The sequence below is a fragment of the Camelus ferus genome, chromosome X (assembly GCF_009834535.1).
Source record: "Camelus ferus isolate YT-003-E chromosome X, BCGSAC_Cfer_1.0, whole genome shotgun sequence".
In the NCBI taxonomy this organism is placed as follows: Eukaryota; Metazoa; Chordata; class Mammalia; order Artiodactyla; family Camelidae; genus Camelus; species Camelus ferus.
The window spans coordinates 71,956,846-71,976,409 of record NC_045732.1 but is presented as its reverse complement, the minus strand read 5'-3'; the positions used below and the strand labels follow the sequence as shown (position 1 = coordinate 71,976,409).

General features: G+C 39.8%; 1 protein-coding gene, 1 long non-coding RNA gene and 1 other non-coding gene across 6 annotated transcripts in view; 2 read left to right on the top strand and 1 right to left on the bottom strand.

Annotated features, from left to right (window-relative positions):
• Positions 1 to 12,709: 12,709 nt before the first annotated feature.
• LOC116662153 overlaps positions 12,710 to 19,564 on the bottom strand; it is a 44,899-nt gene continuing 38,044 nt past the window's right edge. The window contains exon 4 of the long non-coding RNA XR_004318135.1: positions 12,710 to 15,189. This is a non-coding gene — a long non-coding RNA (uncharacterized LOC116662153). The remainder of the gene's footprint in view (positions 15,190 to 19,564) is intronic.
• TRNAA-GGC lies at positions 13,961 to 14,032 on the top strand. The gene has a single exon. It is a non-coding gene; the product is annotated as a tRNA-Ala (tRNA).
• Positions 17,456 to 19,562, top strand: TCEAL4 (transcription elongation factor A like 4). 4 transcript variants are annotated; one of them, XM_032475516.1, is made up of 3 exons: positions 17,456 to 17,602; positions 18,180 to 18,252; positions 18,600 to 19,562. In XM_032475516.1, the coding sequence occupies exon 3, from the start codon at positions 18,627 to 18,629 to the stop codon at positions 19,269 to 19,271; it is 645 nt and encodes a 214-aa protein (XP_032331407.1). In that variant the 5' UTR covers positions 17,456 to 17,602; positions 18,180 to 18,252; positions 18,600 to 18,626; the 3' UTR covers positions 19,272 to 19,562. The 4 variants fall into 4 exon arrangements, with proteins under 4 accessions (XP_032331407.1, XP_032331409.1, XP_032331406.1 ...); XM_032475518.1 differs by having other exon boundaries at positions 18,605 to 19,461; XM_032475515.1 differs by having other exon boundaries at positions 17,514 to 17,677; positions 18,605 to 19,461.

Sequence of the window (19,564 nt, the reverse complement as noted above, 5' to 3'; positions counted from 1 at the left end):
GCAGATCAGTGTTATTCTGCAATTCCAACTTCATGTCTAAAAAAGAAATCAGTTGACAAGTAGACCAAAGGGTCTATTTATGAATGTGTATTACAATATGCATAGAAAAATGTATGCAAAGTACAAACCACAGGCTAGCAGTGGTTACCTCTGAGGAGTGGGATGGGAGAATATTGATCAGAAAAGAGACTTTCACTTTGTCCAGCTGTGAGGCATTTTAAACCACACATAAATTATTTATATTTATAATTCATTATGAAACAATATATATGGAAGATATTCTGATAAGCAGTGAGGGTACTGAGGAGAATAAAAATGATATCAATAAACACATAAAACATATTTGTCTAAATCTTTGTTCTTCTAAAATTAATGTAGGAATGAAAATTAGCTCCATATGGTTTATGATCTAAAAATGCAAAAAATAAAATCACATTCAGCAGATACAGCTGAAAATTTAAATAAATCTGATCTGTGTTCCTTCTGAATTACAGTTCCTTAAGGGAAAATGTTCTTCCCTGGGTGAATAATAGCAGTATCTTTTAAGAATATCAAATGATCAGGAACCGTGACTAGGTATGATTATAAAAGGGAAAATGTTATGGGGGAATATGGGCCTCTTGTCATGAACAAAGGAAGTGGGATGATGTGTCTCAGTGACTTTTGTCCTCCCTTAGCAGGACCTATAGGCTGGCCTGAACCCCATGAAGGATTAGCTGCCCCCCTTAACCCTCTTTACCTCATGCAATATATTCACTGGGGTGGGGAATCCAGAGTCTTACCCACCTGCCCAAGGCCTGTCACAGGTCCTCATCACCAGCAGCACCAGCCCAACATCAGGTTTCCATAGTAACAAGGGCAGGGTGCTGTTAACACCCTGACAACTCAGCAATGGAGGCTCCATCCATCCACAGGCTGCTCTTCATGTCTACTCTGCTCTGTTTGCAGGAAAGGGCAGTATTTCTACTCTGAGTCCAACACCTTCCAGGTTGCCAAAAGCCAGCGGGCTCACACCTGTTTACAAACTCTCCGGTGCTTTGCTAGAGCTCCGCAGGTAAACTGCAAACTCCTGACCATGGTGTAGAGGGCCCTGGGTGTCCTGGCCCCTGCCTTCTTCACTAGCCCTATCTGGGGCCACTCCCCCTTTCACACTCACTCTGCTATGGTGGCTTCACTCCATTCCAAAAGGGCCAAGCTACTTCCCACCCCAGGTCCTCTGCACATGCTGCTCTTCCTGCTTGGGAGTCTCTCCCACCCTAACTCTCTCCTTTTCACACTTCAAGTTACCTTTCAAATGTAATTTCTCAGAGAGGATTTCTGTGCCTCTTTACCGTCTAAATTAGAGCCCCAACACAGTTCTCTTTCCTAGGATGCTGGACTTTGCCCCATGAAAGCCACTTGGGCATAAGTGCTTGACACAAAGGGAGAAATGCAAGTGAAGCTGACGGCACAGTGCCTGGAAACATGGTAAGTACTGAATCTAGTTATCATACCCTCATTGACTTGGCTCCCTGGTGCAGTTCTCTTTGGTAGCTGTGGGGAGGAGAGAGAAAGGACTCACCCAAGGTCTTGTCAACAGTGAGGGCTCAGGCACAAGACCTGGGCAGCACTTCTGACTCCTGTTCCACTGTCCCTCCCTGCCAATTCACAGTCACCAAATGCTTCATCTTTCTGGCGATCCAAGGTTCCAGACTCCCAGCTCTTGTACTCGCCTGAATTGAACCTACTGAACCCCAAAAGGCCAGAGCAGACATAATCATTCAATAGGAAAGACTAAATATTTTTCTCCCTCCCCACTTCATTAGACAACTTATTCTATAGTATCCTTTATTACAGAAATAGCCCTGAATCTGTTACATGGGGGTACATGGGTATATTTGTTTTTCTTCTTATAACATTTCCAAAATGCTAACACATAGTGATGATCTTGAAGTTAAAATAAAATCTCTCTTAAAGAAGGGAAAAGATGGAATGGGAAGAAACAAACTGCTGCCAGTCTGTATGCTCCAGATATTCTGCTTGGTATCAGGATATCCTTTTACAGATTATAAGAGTGAGGCTCAGCGAGGTTAAGTACATGTTCCAGGGTCACACAGATGCTACAAGAAAGAGCTGCTATCATAGTCCCCACATGCTTGACCCAAAGGCCTGTGTTTGGAACCAGGCACTCAGCCTCCTCTTCAGGTGTACAACGTAGAACAGTGGGAACTCCCATACTCAACTGGTTGGATTATGACGTGGCATATCGCCTCTGCAGAGCAATTTAGTCATGTCTAGTGGACTGTACCTATCTGGTGACACCTCAGAACCCACAGGTACATACCCAGAACCCCTGGCAGCTGTGCCCAAGGAGACCTGTACAAAAAAGGCCTTTGCACTACTCTAATAGCACAAATTTGAAAACAACTCAAACATCCATCAGCAGATTATTCTTGATAAATAAATCATGGTACAATTATACAGCAACATACAATATACCAGGCAAAATTTATGACCTAGAATGACAGCAATTAAAATGTAGATGAATCTCAGAAACAAAATGTGTGATGAAAATTAAATTTATACAATGAGACCTAGTTAAGTCCATGTATATATACTGGTAAAGACTTTCCTATTAAGTTTTATTAAAATACAGATGTTTAGGACATACTGCAGACTTAATGAACCTCTTAATTTGATGTTCCCTTGATGTATATTCTTACTGAATGCTTGATATGTTCATGGCATATTATGTACATTATGTCCCTGGATTATTACAAGTTATATCTTGAGATTTGTTCCTTTATAAAAATTATGTTTATCTATTATTTGTAAAACAGATATAATGTTCACTGTTTTATTGAAATATGGGTAATAACGATCCTAATACACATTGTGTCTAGAACTTTATGGATTGGCTTTATTATCACTATTTTGCATGCCACAGAAACATTTCCTTGTCAATTGCATTATTCTTGTAAGCTCATCAGCTCTTTCACTTTAGAAAATTACTGTCAATAAATAACCACAGCCTCTGTTATCCACTCCAATTCTTATTTATTTATTTATTTTTGTGGGGAGAGGTAATTAAGTCTATTTACTTATTTATTTTTAGAGGAGATACCGTGAATTGAACCCAGCACCTCATGCATGCTAAGCATGCACTCTACCACTTGAGCTATACCCTCCCCACCAAAACTCCAATTCTGACACCAATTCCGAAGTGTTTTTTTCCACACCACCAAGCAATCATCCAGCACCAGCTGGATGTGCTACAATTCAATTCAGTTCTGACACTATCTACCTGGAGATAGCATCAGATGCCACAGGTTAAGCTCTCAGTCCCACAAGTTTGCCGCCTCCACCACATACACATACACACACACTTCAGACACCAATCACAAGTCCAGGTCGTCACCTGTGCTTCTGACCAACCAGTTATAGGTTGAAGGTTCCAACAACCCCCTTTCGGGGTTAATTTCCTAGAGTGGCTCACAGAACTCAGGAAAACATTTCACTTACCAGATTACCAGTTTATTATAACCAGTACAACCGGATGGAAAAGATGCATAGGGAAAGGTATGAGGAAAAGGACAAGGAGCTTCCATGCCCTCTCCCAGCCCGCCAGTCTCCTGGACTCTCCACATGTTCACCAACCCAGAAGCTCTTCAAACCTGGTCCTTTGAGGTTTTATAGATTCTTCATTACAGAGGCATGATTGATTAAATCATTTGGCCATTGATGATTGAGCTCAATCTCTAGCCCCTCTCCCCTCCCTGGAGGTGGGGGAGGGGAGGGTTTGAAAGTTCCAACCATTTAATCAAAGGGTTGGTCCCCCTGGCATCCAGCTCATTTGATGGTTACCAAGCAGCTCCCTAAGTCATCTCATTAACATAACAAAAGATACCTTTATTGCTCTCCTCACTTTGGAAATTCCAAGAATTTGAGGAGCTCTGTGTCACAAAGATCGAATATATTTTTAAATTATAAATCATAATATCATATCTACAAAAAGCTTTTGTTTTACTCTGATGCTTGTCTGAAGACCCTGAAATCAACTACAGGCCAGAGTTTGTGTTTTCAAGAAAGGACTGTCCCCAGTTCCTGTGGAGATGGATGTCAACAAAAACATAGGATGACCGAGTTGGCTAGTGAAGAAAACAATGAGCCCTTTTTAGATTCAGACAGTGCATTATTTACGTAGACATGAAAAGGATGAGTAGCCATCCTTTGTCCCTTGCACTGGGAAAAACAAGAGGCCCCGATGACTGGAACATGGATGATAGGACACCCAGTGTCTGAGGAGTCAATGCTGTGCTGCGTCTAAATTTTATAGCCTATAGCTGCTCGCCAAAGGAGAGAGGTAGATGGACACACGTCAGCAGAATCCAGAACAAAACAAGCAGCTTTCCTGATGACCTCCTGCTAGATGGCCAGGGGCAGGTGGTGGCCAAGTGGGAAATATTGTAGCAGTAACAGCTGCTCAGAAGCCCACCACGCTCTCATTCTCTGGGAAAACCAAACGGCATTCTTTGAAGACTGAGAACAGTGGTTCAAGCCTTGCTGATATGGCCAGTGTGGATACATGCAAAATTGTTAGGGTGCTGGAAAGTGTTGGGAGACACGTGGAGGGCTGGTGTCGTGGGTTGGTAAAAGAATTTACCAGAAACCAAGAGGAGTTTAAGAACAAAGGAAAAATTTAATAGTTACACTGCTATAAGCAACAGTGGGCCACACAGGCAAGGTGCCTGCATGTCCACCGAGGGTGAACGTGCAGGGTCTTTTATTGAGAAAGGGGCTGTGAACACAGAGGGATAGGGGAACAGATTTCTGATTGGCTATCAGTGAGGTAAGGGGCTTTCGTATATGGGAGGATAGTGGATTTAGGACTCCAGTAAGACGGAGACATGAGCTGACACAAGCAAGGCAGTGGAATTTATGATTACGATAAGGAGACACGGGCTGAGACAAGTCAGCCTGAGCTACAGTGAGGCTAGTCATTTCCCAGGGCAGTTAATTCTGCTAAGGCCAACACCTGTCAGGAGTTTATCTTCCGAAGAGGAGCAGGCAGACACCTAAGGGCTGGGAGTTTGGGGGGCACAGGGCCTTGGCAGGCATGAGTTGGCACTGCAGAAAGAAGCTGTTTCCCCAAAAAGGACTGAGCTACGTATTTCAGCTTATTGACACTGGAAAGAGTACATTTGTAGATACCAGCCTTTAAAGTTCTTGCTTCAATAATTTAAAAACCATTATCAGTGGACTGAGTCATGATTTCCAGAATGCTTTTTAGTTGACAGGCAGATGAGTTCATGAGCCTACTAACCCAATATCCTGATTATACAGGACTGAATGACCTGATGAGGGATGACTGTAGTTTTTCTTCGGAATATTGTTGATGCAGCTTAATCTTCCATGTTCTGGATATGTGATGTGGCCCTATGTCTTTCTTACACTATCTCTCATTGGGTCTTCTTACGTTTCATGTCAATATTATGATTTGTACAGGTTCAATAAGAATCTGTCCTCCTTTCTACAAGGATATAATTGGAAACTTTAGTTACACAATTAAGGTCTTATCAGAAATGTCATATTAGAGAATGATGTTCATTTTGTGAAAGAAAATAAAAAAGGAGTCGGTATTGCTAGAACTTCCTACCAATGCAGCCAGGAGGCCACTGAGAAAGTGTGACTTATGCACCTCTCAGCCCTGATGGAATCTGATCTTCTGACCACTTATTATCCTAATGCAGGCATCCAGAACATCTGTCCAGTGCTCAGAACTCAAGATACTTATCAGACCCTTACCCTAAATCAACCTGTGATGGCCATTCCTTAAGAACAAATATTTCCTTTCTTGTGTCAGAGTACAGCCTTGTGGCTTTTGCCTTTATAAGTCCAATTCTGTCTCTTCCCCAGAATACTTTTTGGTTTTACCTGAATCTGTGTTTCACAAATCACAATTCCTAAGACCCCAAATAAACTCTTTTCTTATTTGCAGACTTCTGCTTTTTTGGGGGTGGGGTGGGAGGTGGATCAACAATTTAATCAGTACGACCAGCTACAGTTAGAGAATTAAGGCTGATGGTAGGGAGCGACTGCGGAAAACTGGCCTGATACTTGGCTTACAGAATCTTCAGCATTACAGGTGAGAAAGGAAGGGCACTTACTGGCAGGCCAGGAACTCTGAGATAGGTTGCTAACTTTAAAAAAAAAAAAAAAAGAATTCACCCAATTTATACATACTGCAGGTAAATTCTGGTGGAGAGAATTTCTTGGCTTTCCTTCCTAGCTTCAGGACAAGCAAATAAGAGACTTCTAAAAGTTCAACGTGAAAAATGCACAGCTATCACCACACTCAACAGTGAAAGACTAAAAGCTTTTCCTCTAAGATCAGGAGCAAGACAAGGATGCCCACTTTGGCCATTTCTATTTAATACAGTACTGGAAGTTCTATCCAGAGCAATAATGTAAGGAAAACAAATTAAAAGCATCCAAATTAGAAAGGAAGAAGCAAAATTATCTCTGTTTACAAATGACGTGATCTAATATGCAGAAAAACTTAGAGATTCCACAAAGAACTGTTAGAATTAATAAACTAATTCAGCAAAGTTGTAAGGTACAAAATGAACATGCAAAAACAAGTTGCATTTTTATATACCAGCAAAGAACAATTCAAAAAGGAAATGAAAACATTTCCATTTACAATAGCATCAAAAAGAACAATATACTTAGAAATAAATAACCAAGGAGGCAAAACACTTGTACATTAAAAACTACACACAAAAACTAATAAAACTGATAAACAAAGTCAGCAAGGTAGCAAGATATAAGATTAATACAGAAATATGTTGCATTTCTTTACACTAAAAATGTAATATTAGGAAGAGAAGGTGAAAAAAATCCCTTTTAAAGTCATATCAAAAAATAAAATACCTAGGAAAAAACCTGACCAAGTAGGTGAAAGATGTATGTGTTGAGAACTATAAAATATTGATAAAGGAAATTGAAGATGATTCAAAGAAATGGAAATATATCCCACGTTCTTGGATTGGAAGAATTAATATTGTCAAAATGGCCATGCTACTGAAAGCAGTCTATAGATTTAATGTGATCCCTATCAAATTATCCATGACATTTTTCACAGAACTAAAACAAATAATCCTAAAATTTATATGGAACCACAAAAGACTCAAATTTGCCAAAGAGATTCTGAGGAAAAAGAACAAAGCTGGGGGCATAACCCTCCCAGACTTCAGACAATGCTGCAACACTACAGTAATCAAAACAGCATGGTAACAGCATAAAAACAGTCATGTGGATCAAAAGAACACAATCAACAGCCCAGAAATAAAACTACACACCTATAGTCAATTAATCTTCCACAAAGGAGGCAAGAATATACAGTGAAGAAGAGACAGTCTCTTCAGCAAGCAGAATTGGGAAAGCTGGACAGCTGCATGTAAATCCATGAAATTACAATACTCCCTTACACCATACACAAAAATAAACTCAAAATGGCTTAAAGACTTAAGTATAAGACATGACACCTTAAAATTCCTAAAAGAGAACATGGGCAAAACATTCTCCAGTATAAATCATAGCAATGTTTTCCTAGCTTAGTCTCCCAAGGCAAAAGAAATAAAAGTAAAAACAAACAAATGGGATCTAATCAAACTCATAAGGTTTTGCACAGCAAAAGAAACCATAAACAAAACAAAAGGACAACCTATGGACTAGGAGAAAATATTTACAAATGATCCAACCAACAAGGGATTAATTTCCAAAACAAAAACAGCTCATATAGCTCAATATCAAAAAAACCCAAATAATCTAATCAAAAAGTGGGCAGAAGACCTAAGTAGACATTTCTCCAAAGACATACAGATGGCCAACAGGTACGTGAAAAGATGCTCAGCATTGCTAATTATTAGAGAAATGCAAATCAAAACTACAGTGAGGTATCACGTTACACCAGTCAGAATGGCAATCATCAAAAAATCTACAAATAATAAATGCTGGAGAGGGTGTGGAGAAAAGGGAACCCTTCTACACTGTTGGTGGGAATGTAAATTGGTGCAGCCACTATGGAGTACAGTATGGAGGTTTCTTTAAAAGCTAAAAATAGAGTTACCATATGATCCAGCAATCCCACTCCTGAGCATATATCCAGAAAAGATGAAAACTCTAATTTGAAAAGATACATGCACCCCAATGTTCATAGCAGGACTATTTACAATAGCCAAGACATGGAAGCAACCTAAGTGTCCATCAACAGATGAATGGAGAAAGAAGATGTGGTGTATATATATATATATACTACATATAACTGAATATTACTCAGCCATAATAAATAATGAAATATTGTTATTTGCAGCAACATGGATGGACCTGGAGATTATCATACTAATTGAAGTAAGTCAGAAAGAGAAAGACAAATATCATATGATATCACTTGTATGTGGAATCTAAAAAATAACACAAATGAATTTATTGACAAAACAGAAATAGATTCACAGACATAGAAAACATATTTGTGTTTACTGAAGGGGAATGTGGGAGAGGGATAAATTCAGAGTATGGGATTAATAGATACATACTACTATATATAAAAGAGATAAATAAGGACTTACTGTACAGCACATGGAACTAAATTCAGTATCTTGTAATAACCTATAATGGAAAAAAACCTGAAATACACACACACACACACACACACACACACACACACATATGCATAACTGAATCACTTTGCTGTACACCTGAACCTAACAGGATATTGTAAGTCAACTATTCTTCAATAAAAATAAAATCCTGCAAAATGTTGCTGAAAGAAATGAAAGAAGACAGAAATAAATGGAAGGACATCCTGTGTTCATGGATTTGAAGACTTAATATTGTTAAGATGTCTATACTACCTGAAATGATCTATAGATTCAAAGCAATCCCTATCAAAATCCCAATGGTATTTTTTGCAGAAATGGAAAAATCCATCCTAAAATCCATATGGAATATCAACGGACCCTGATGAAACAAAACAATCCAGAAAAAGAACAAAGTTGGAGGTCTTCAAATTTCCTGATTTCAAAACTAACTACAAAGCTACAATAATCAAAACTATGTGGTATGAGCATAAAGACAGATATGTAGACCAAGGGAATACAATAGAGAACCAAAAACTAAACCCTCATATGTATGATCAATTGATTTTTTTGATGGTGCCAAGACATTCAGTGGGAAAAGAATAGTCTTCTCAACAAATGGTGCTGGGGAAACTGGATATCCATATGCAAAAGAATGAAGTTGGGCCTCTAATTAAACTATATACTAAAATTAACTCAAAATGGATTTAAGACCCAAATGTAAAACTTGAAATTACAAAACTCCCAGAAGAATACATAGGAGAATATTTTCAGGACATTGGATTTGGCAATGAATTCTTGGATATGACACTGAAAGCACAGGGGGAAAAAAAACAAAAACAGCCAAATGGGACTACATCAAACTTTAAAACTTCTATCAAGCAAAGAATACAATCAACAGAGTGAAAAGGCAACATACTGAATGGGAGAAAATATTTGTAAGCCATATATCTGATAAGGGGTTGACAGCCAGAATATCTAAAGAACTCATATAACTCAACAACAACATAAAATAGCCAGATTTTAAAATGGGCAAAGGACCTAAGTATCCATTTATAGATGATTAGATAAAGAAAATGTTGTATATGTATATAATGGAACATTATTCAGCTATAGAAAAGAATAAAATCTTGCCATTTGCAACAATGTGGATGAACCTTATGGGCATTATGCTAAGTGAAGTAAGTCAGATAGAGAAAGACAAATACAATACTTTTTATAGAATCAAAAAAAACTTTTATATAGAATCAAAAAAAACACCTAGCTTAGATACAGGGAATAGATTGGTGGTTGCCAGAAGTGGCAGGTGGGAGGTGGGTAAAGTGCGTGAAGGGAGTCAAAAGTATAAACTTCCAATTATAAAATAAATAAATCATGGGGATGTGATGTACAGCATGGTGACTATAGTTAATAATACTCTATTGCATATTTGAAAGTTGCTAATAGTTCTTAAAAGTTCTCGTCAGAAGAAAAATTCTGTATATATATGTTGACAGATGTTAAGTAGATGTATTGTAGTGATCAGTTCACAATATATACAAATATTGAGTCATTATGCGCACTTGAAACTAAAATATAATGTTATATGTCAATTATACCTCAATAAAAAAGAATAATCTTTCTTTAACATTATTATTTATTAAAAAAATGGAAGGACTATAGGGAAAAGACTTCTTCAAAGGAAATTACGTGTACAATCTTCTGGGTTATTTGATTCTGATTCTATGATAGCTATTTATAAATGCAAGCTTTAGGCAACTTGGAATAGGGGAAATAACTTCTGTCTAGAAATATGCAAGTGAAATTCCTCAAGGTAGAAAGAATAGCCATAGGCTCCCACAGAAAAACCTCTGAAAAAGAGGCTAAGTATTTTCAGTTGATCTGATTACCTGCAAACAATACCTGGAGCTGTTTTTGTCTCAGAGCAATTTACAGATTTAAAAATTATACAGTTTAAAATTTTTATGTGGCTTACACCTGTCAATACTTACTGTTTTAAACATTAAAATTAAGAATTTTAATTCATTAAAAATTACAATATCTATTCATCATATAAACTGAAATTGTAAATTCATTAAAAATATATTTCCTAAAAAAAAGTAAGATGATGTGAATTTTTAATAAATATTTGAAAATCTCTTTAGTATCTGTCCTAATAGAAGTCTGTTGGATTCTTATACATATTCCTGCACTTAACTGGCTGCCGTTATGGTACACAATGTATGTCTGGAAAATTTTTCCGTACATTCATGAGAAAATGAGAGTGAAAAAGGTAAGTAACATTATCTTACAGACCCTGTGAAAGGTTGACCTAAAAAAAAAAAAAAAGGTTGACCTAGAAAAATAACTACAAGAGCTGACCCTTTAGTAAACCGGTATAATGCAACATTATTGAACAAAACTCACTATTTCTTTTGAACAAATTAGACCATAGATGTATTAAAATAAAATCGATAATATTCAGTTCTTTGTAAAAGAAAAAAGAGAGAGAGACGTTCTAAAATTAGCAGGACGCCTTACTTCAAAAAATAAAGTAGATCGAACTTCACCAGAATCCAGTTCTTATTAAGAAAACTGAGGGGGCTCTGAGATGAGCCTCTGGTTTGCGATGCTCAGGCGGTCCTGAGGCAGCTTATTTGCGCGTGGTGTACCTGATGACAGCCTTGGTGCCCTCGGACATGGCGTGCTTGCCCATCTCCCCGGGGAACAGCAGCAGGCGCACGGAGGTCTTGATCTCTCTGGAGGTGATGGTGGAGCGCTTGTCGGAACGGGCCAGGAGGGAGACACAGTCTGTAACGCCCTTAATGAGATTGTTATGAAAATAAGCTGCACACATCATTTAATGAAATACCAGTATTAGGGTAAACCGGTTTCAGAGTATTGTAGATATGGGGGAGCAAAGCTTTCTCGGGTATCTCTTTCCATCCTCCCCTTCTCTGTTTTGGAAGTGGTTTTCATGACGCCCTTCTTGGCAGAGAAAGATTTAGAAGAATGCTCAGCCTTGGTGGACGCAGTTTCCTGATATCCCACAATGAAAGAGGAGAGTGGTCCGGACCAGGCGTTGTCTATTTATATATCCTGTATGCAAATAAGGGCTTGGATACAGGCAACATCTGATTGGATGAAATGTAATACAGGAAACCCTGTCAATAAGCCCCACGTAGTTAAAAGTGATTGGGTAGTTCTACCTGGCAAGAGCCAGTTAGAAGGCACTGAATACTCAGACTATCTAAAAGCTTCCTGTAGCCTGCATAGAGAGAGCACTTTGGAGACGCCATCAACTACACCTAAATTGTGGAAATCTCAGCTTTAGGTCTTTGAGATTCTGACCTCCTTAACCCAGGTCCGTGATACCAGAGGAATGACGCTGGCCACGTTTGGGCCATTTGTCCACCAACCCAGAATCGAATATCCTGGGCTAAACCACTCTGGCTTGAACAGGAACTTTCTGACTGAGGGGAGATCTGGAAAACAAGGGACTTCATTAGCAAGCTATTGCCTCCAATTCTGAACAAAAACCTCAGTGAACTGTGAAAAGGAAAAATGGCAAAACCAATCTTCAAATACAGAATGCAAACAAATATATGTGTATTTATAAAAATGTAAAATGTCCTTAAATGTTAACCAAGATTCAAATCGTTTCTCTTGACAATACTTAAATCCTAGGAAAATACCGTTAACTGTATACTTGGTGAATAAATATGAGAGCTGTTGCCTGGGGAAAAAATAATACATTACACATCGAAGTCAACCTCCTTAGAGAGAAAAAGGGAATAATACAGAAAATGTTATTTGGTGTAAAGGATAGCTCTTTCAAATAGCTATGATGCTACATTTGAAAATACTGATAAAACGTGGATTTGTGGAAAGTGTAAATTACAGAAATAAAACCCACTCCCTTCCCCAAAAAAGGACTTAAAGACTAAGAAAAATGAAAGAAATTGAGGTCATCAATGAACTACCATCCCAAATGGCCAGGCTTCCAAAACACCATTAAGAACGTATTTTTTTTTCTGTTAAAGAAATGGTGTAAGATTATGAAGAATATTACATTTTTATTTGAAGGAAATATAATATGAAAAGAGCATGCCAAAAAGTGTTCTGAGTGGTCACATTTATAAACAAGGATATATAAAATTTCTACATAAATGATTAGCAATTATATCTGGTATGTTAAAAGATGAACAAAAAAAGACAAGTCAGGATCCATTCAAGCATACAAAAATGTTTCAGACTGAGTAAAATACAAATATGATTCACTTTAAAAAAGGAAATAGAAACTTCAATTAATCTCCGTACATGCTTTAAATCCTCTTGCTTATATGACGATGCCTGTTTCATGATGGAATACTAGTAACCATCACTAGAGACAGGATTCACAAAAATTGAGCCTTCTCATCAGGACTAGTATTTATCATTATCTGGTACATCAGAAAGATCTTATAAAAGGACTTGAAAAAGGATTTTACTGCAAAGACCTAGACAAACTCCTACAAAATCATATGCAAGTAAATATCTGGGGGGGGGGTGAGGGGGTGGAGGCACGTGATTGACTTACACATCAAAATAAAATTTGGGGAAAGCAAAGGTTCCTTTCAGAAAGAGCTGTGTACATGTCCAGAAAAACAAACAAACAAAAAGCATTTTGCTGTCACTTAATTTATATCATGCTAATTGTTGTTGTTTCAAAATGCCAATGTTTATCATTATGCCATACAAATGTTTTACCAAAATTATTCTAGCACACTGGTCTCATACATACTGTGTTAGAAGAGATTTTGATATATCGAATCCATTAGGGTAGGTGTATGTTTTGGCTGTTTTGCACTTGAAAATTCAGAACATAAACAGAAGCATTAATAAAATAACATTTAAAATGCACTGTAATTTGGCTGAGGGTGAGGGGTGGTTGAAACACATGAACCTAGTAAGTAGAGAAAAAATCCTGGGTTGATGTTAAAGACTGGGAGGGACGATGAGTACATCTGATTTTTAACCTCGTGGGCGAATGAGGAACAATCATGCTCTAATGCTGTGTTTTTTGAAAAAGGTTAAATAAGGGAAATGGCTTTCACTACAGTAAATAACATATGATAAGTGTGACTCAGAGAGAAACAGTGTTAACAGAATAAAAATACCACAAACTTTTTTGAATTCATTTTAATATATAACAGAAACAAACAAAAAGGCCAGAATTAGATAAATCAAAATTTTCAAGAAACAATATCTTTGTCAAGTTTCCAAGACTCTGAAATTACTATTCTGTTTCATTCAGATTTGTTTGCTTTTATTCTTTTCCAGGCTACAGCTTTCATTTTTAAAAACACAAACCTTAGGGTGTGGGAGGTATAGCTTAGTGGTAGAACTTGTGCTTGGCATGCACAAGGTCCTGGGTTCAATCCCCGGTGCCTCCATTAAGGGGGAAAAGTGAAATAAAATTAAGAAGAAAAGAAAGTTCTATTTAAAAAAAACCACAAAACTTAATGACCTGCAATTATGCATTATTATGATGATGGGAGAGTCCTATGAGAGCAGTTCATGCCCCTTTCTCCACTAGCTCAGGCAATGAAGGACCCACCTTTTAATCATATTAAATGAACCATGGTGATAGACCAAGAGAAATAAAATGACTCTCCCCCACCATCCTTTTCCTCAACCAATCTGAATATTGAGTTATTTTATTTTATGTTTTTCACCTTCCAGCATATAGTCCTGACAAAATAGAACCCACCACGTGAACTTGGCAAGATGAAAACCTCCCCCCAGGACAGGGGCCAATAAAATGGGGTTGGTCCTGATTCCTAACCCTCCTCCACTTTGATCATGGCCTGTCACTCCTGGATAAGAAGAGAATGAGTGTGGGGTGGGAGAGGAAGCTTGGAAAAGTGGCCATTTCCCCTCTCTCTTTAAAATGAGGGACTTTAAAAACAAATCTAGTATCATTGATAGGCATGAGTGGAGCGTGAGAGCCCTGCACTCCCCTCTAGCAAGTTATCAATCCGGTTCTTGCCAAGCTGACTGGGGTCTCTCTGGGGTTTGTGACGTGACCAATCCTGGCCCTCACAGCCTCTGCTGTTGTCCTGAAATTCTTCTAAAATCCTGAAACCTGTCCAGAATGTAACCAAGTCTTCCTTCAAAATGTTCCTTACACAGTGATAAGTGTGAACAGTGTCAGCTCTTGGGAATTGAAGTTAGGTGGGGACTATATGACTTTAGGTGGACATGATGTTGACCAGGTATTTTGTCATACACCACTGGGAATTTTGCTTTAAGGAAACATAAGAGTCATAGTTGTTGTTCTTGTTAAAATAATTGGACTGGCATGGTGAATTCTATCCTTTCGAGGAACTCAGTGTCTTTTCCCAGATGTATCTTCACAGAGAAGTGAAGGGCATTACCCAAGGTCACGTAGCTACTGAGTCAGAACTGACACCAGGACGCAGATGATCTTCTGAATCTCACTCCAGTGTCTGGTCTATCAAACATGGGAATAGCCTTTGAGTGTCTGAACTTGTCATCAGGGGCTTATAGAAACTCTGCTTCTCTGCATTAATCTGCTTGACAAGAAATACTTTAAAATAAAAGTTAGTACAGTGTTAATTTGTTTGACCCACTTCAATCTCCATGTGGGTAGTTAATTCAAAATAAATGCATAAGCATAAAATGCATAACATTTTTCCCTTGACAAACTCCAACAGCTGGGGATATCAGACATCAGGTTGAGTTCCGAGGGTTGCTTCTGCTTTTCCCTCTCCCTAAATTCTTTCTTGTGGCCTCAAATCTGCCCCCATTTGGGACTCCATGGGTATGTGTTTTTGTAGGCAGAAGGAAGATGGAGGGATTACAGTGGAAGTATCACTGTTATATTCGTGATATTTCTTCTGTGTTGTTGTTCATGGCTGTAGTTGGTTCATTTTCATTTCTGTACTGTAATGCATTAGAGGACTATAACACTCTTTTTCTGTTGATGGACAGTTGCATTGCTTTAAATTTTGAGCCTAGTAATCAGTCTTGTTCATGTCTTTTGGTGGACACAAGGACATATTTATGTTGAACTATACCAGGAGTGCAACTCCTGAGTCAAAATATACATGAATGTTTAGCCTTTGTATATATTGACAGTTTTCCAAACTGTATGTGTGTTACTCTATATCCTTGCCAACACTTGCTACTCTGTCTTTTGATTGTTATCCATTCTCCCAGTTCCCCAATGAGCAAACCATCTGGGCCTAAAAGAGGTTAAATATTTTTTTTTTAAAGAGCCAAGTCTGAACTCCAGATTCTTAAGATTGTAGCTTTATAAATTGTTCTGCTTCACTGAAGTATGAGTTCTTCCATCAGGTATAAATGAAATCCACACCAGGTAAGATAACTAGCACAGTGTCTGGCACATAGGTGGTATTCTGTAGAGAGCAATACCACATCCTATCATCATCCTTTGTGTCCCATCGCCCATAGTAATTTAGGATTATGGATAGTTAATAATTATTTTTACTGCATATTGAGCACCCAACATAAAAGGATTATTTTTCTAAACCAAACATCCAAAGATAACCGGGGTACACAAATGTATTAAGATTATGTAACTAAATCTGTACTGAAGGACAACAGTGATGTTCCATTTTTCCCATTATAAACCAAGACTACAGTATCACTTCTGTAGCCCCCGTTCCAGCAAAGAATAAATTCATAATAAACAATTGTTATGGGAAGTTTTAAAACATAAAACATTTTAAAACATAAGATTATATTTTAGCATCTTACTAAAGATCTCCATGGGTAAATATTAGAAGTGGAATTGCTGAGCCCAAATATCAAATATTTTTATTTTTAAACTATTTACAAAGTTGCCCTTCAGAAAATTTTTACCAATACTCTCAACAAGAGCAGAGAAGAATGCATGTGTCCCCAATCCCTTAACAAATCTAATACACATTTTCATGTAATCAAATCTATCAACATTGTCCTTAAATGTTCATCTCTGTTATTATATTTTGAAAGTCCTTCCACACAAAAACCCTATGTAGAAGCAGAGGCTAGTTATTCAGAGTTTGTTATAACAATGGAGTCAGTCACCATAACTTCTGTCTGGCAGAGATTTAAAGGCAGGCAGGGGACTGGGAAAGCTTTAGAATGAATAAAAAGGGAAAACCAGGTTTTCTCTTATTGGAGGTTGTTGGCATGGGGACGATGGAGGCCAGATAACTAGAAGCAGGGACATATTATGTGATTGGTTTGGGTAGCATATTTAGATTTCTCTAGTTGGTAGCAGGTCTGGCATTCTTTGACCAAGTCCTGAAGATTGCTGCAGAGGCTGTGGTTCGGCTTCTCGGACTGCTTGCTACAGAGGCTGTGGGTCACAATTCTATCGTCATATATGGTTTGGTCATTGTCTGTTCTATATTCAGTCTCTCACTTAAAAAAAAGTATCGTTCTTTCATTCTGCTTCAAATATAGTTTCATTTTTAGATCTAAATATTTAATTGATTAGAAAATTTATGTTTGTGCATGTCAGGAAAAAGGGACAATTTCATTTTGACGGGAAATTTTTCCTAAAGTGCAATATTCTACTCTTTGTACAATATTAAAGTTCATATACAATTCATTGGTGGGTCTACGTTCTTGCAATGGAATTTGACTGTTGTCAGGACTCCACCCCTCAGCAGCCCAACCCATTTATTTAAAAAAAAAAGCCGCTGTGTTTTTATTAAAATTCTTTCTTCGACCAACTTCTCAAGAAGAGGAAACGGACAAAAGGACCAGGAGAGGTTAGGGGGGACCTGTCCGAGGGAGGTGGCGGGTGGCCGGCAGACGCCGGCTAGTAGGCGGGGTGCGGGGGGCGGAGCTCGGGTGACGAGACGCTCACGTGACCGCGGGGCGCAGATGTGGGCACCGGTCCGGGTACCCGCCCGCCCTCCCTCCCTCCCTGCGGTCGGACCCGGAGCCGTCTGCGAGCTTCTAATTGTTGCTCCAGGTTCTCTGAGGTCAGTGTGCGGGCTGTCGTCGCTGCCTACGGGACACTGGAATGGGGGAAGAGGACGGGCACGGAAAGAAAGAAGGTTGGGGATGGGGTCCGGAGCGAGGGGAGCTGGCCTGTGTGGACAGAGATGGCGGTGGGCAAACAGCTAAGGGGGAGCCAGCGGCCAGTGGGCGGAGGGTGGGGAAGGCGGACACCCCGGGTACTCATTCCCCCTTTCTCCGCACCTCCTCTTCTCTGCCCTCCGTCCATTTTGGAGTCAGAGATGGTGAGTTGGGGGGCGCCCCAGCAGTGAGACAGTGGAAATACCCCCTCTCTGCCACTCCGTGCGTGGAGTAAAAAGTTGACCTCAAGGGTGGGGAGGCGAGTTGCCTCCGAGGGAGAAGGACGCAAAGATCCAAAATTAGTTTGGAAAACATCCTGGTCTGGTGCCCGAGGCGTGAAAAGAAATGGCGGCTGGGGTGCGGGGGGCGGAGGCGGTGGGGGAGGGAATCGTTGGGTGAGGAGGGCTGGGATTTAGGAAAGGGACCCGAGTCCCTGTGCATCCACTGGACGCCCAGCCCCGGTCTCCTGTCTGTCTGCAGGTCTGCGTGTCCGTTCTTCCCAGCACTCTGCTAGGCTAGAAAAGGAGGAGGAACCTGTCCAGAATCCCCGCAGGTCAGTGAAAGAGAGGGGCACTGGACAGGGACCCAGAGGGTCGGGGAGTGTGGAGGGCACAGTCTGGGCAAAAGTGGGGGCCCCACTGCCCACTTCCCAACACATTTACACACACTGAACAAATGTAGGGAAACATGGCAGGGCCTGCCAGAGAAATGGTTGGCTCACGTACAGGAGGACTGGTCGGGTAAAGGGTGGCATAAGGCACACTAGGAGGGCCGGGCCAGGTCAGGGTACTCCTGACAAGGGGCGAGAAGCGCCTGCTATTCCGAACTGCATTCCATCCCCCAAGCCCTCAGTCTCCCTTGTCTCCTCTTTGTCTTCTCTCCCCCCTACCCTACTCCCAGGACAGGAAAAGGAGGGGACATCTCAACATGGAAAAACTCTGCAGTGAAAATGAAGGAATGCCTGAGAACCCAGGAAAGATGGAAAACAAAGAACAGCCACTGGATGCGGGAAAGCCAGGAGTAGCTTGTACTGTGGAAGACAAGGAAAAGTTAGAAAACAAAGGAAGGATTGATCACAAGGGAAAGATAGAAGATAAGGAAGTACTAAAGGATAAGGAAAAGCCAGAGAGTGAGGCAAAGCCAAGAGAAGGAAAGCCAGTCAGCCAGGGAAAGCCAGAGAATGAGGGAAAACCAAAAGAAGGAAAACCAGAGAGCGAGGGAAAGGCAAAAGAAGGAAAGCCAGCCAGCGAACCAAGGGCTGCAGGAAAGCGCCCAGCTGGGGACGATGTACCCAGGAAGGCCAAAAGGAAAACCAATAAGGGGCTGGCTCAGTGTCTCAAGGAATACAAGGAGGCCATACACGATATGCATTTGAGCAATGAGGAGATGATAAGAGAATTTGACGAGATGGCTAGGGTGGAGGATGAAGTGAAGAAAACCAGACAGAAACTGGGGGGGTTTATGTGGATGCAAAAAAGTTTACAGGACCCTTTCCACCCCAGGGGCCCAAGGGAACTCAGGGGTGGCTGCAGGGCCCCACAAAGGGGCTTTGAAGACATTCCTTTTGTGTAATGCCCCTGGCAGGCATTTGCAAAGCCTTGTGCTTTATTTAATCTTATGCTAATACTATGCTTTAGTTGTCACTCATGTTATCCAACTGCAGCCCTCTGTTTCAGTAGCAGATTTTCATCCATTGCATGGAAAAATGTTTATGGTGCATTGTAAAATTAAAAAAAAAAAACAGTTTGCAGAACCATACATATGGCATCAGTCCATTTTTGTAAAACTACAAAGATACTTACCTAGTGATCCATGTACAGAAAAGGCTCTGAAAGCTCTGTTTGCTAAAAGATTAACAGTGGTTA

Excerpts from the sequence above, each read along its gene's own strand:
- TCEAL4 (XM_032475515.1), top strand. The coding sequence starts at position 17,644 with ATGGGGGAAGAGGACGGGCACGGAAAGAAAGAAG. Across the intron at positions 17,678-18,179 it reads CGGGCACGGAAAGAAAGAAG|GTCTGCGTGTCCGTTCTTCC; the intron begins GTTGGGGATGGG and ends GTCTGTCTGCAG. Across the intron at positions 18,253-18,604 it reads CCTGTCCAGAATCCCCGCAG|GAAAAGGAGGGGACATCTCA; the intron begins GTCAGTGAAAGA and ends CTCCCAGGACAG.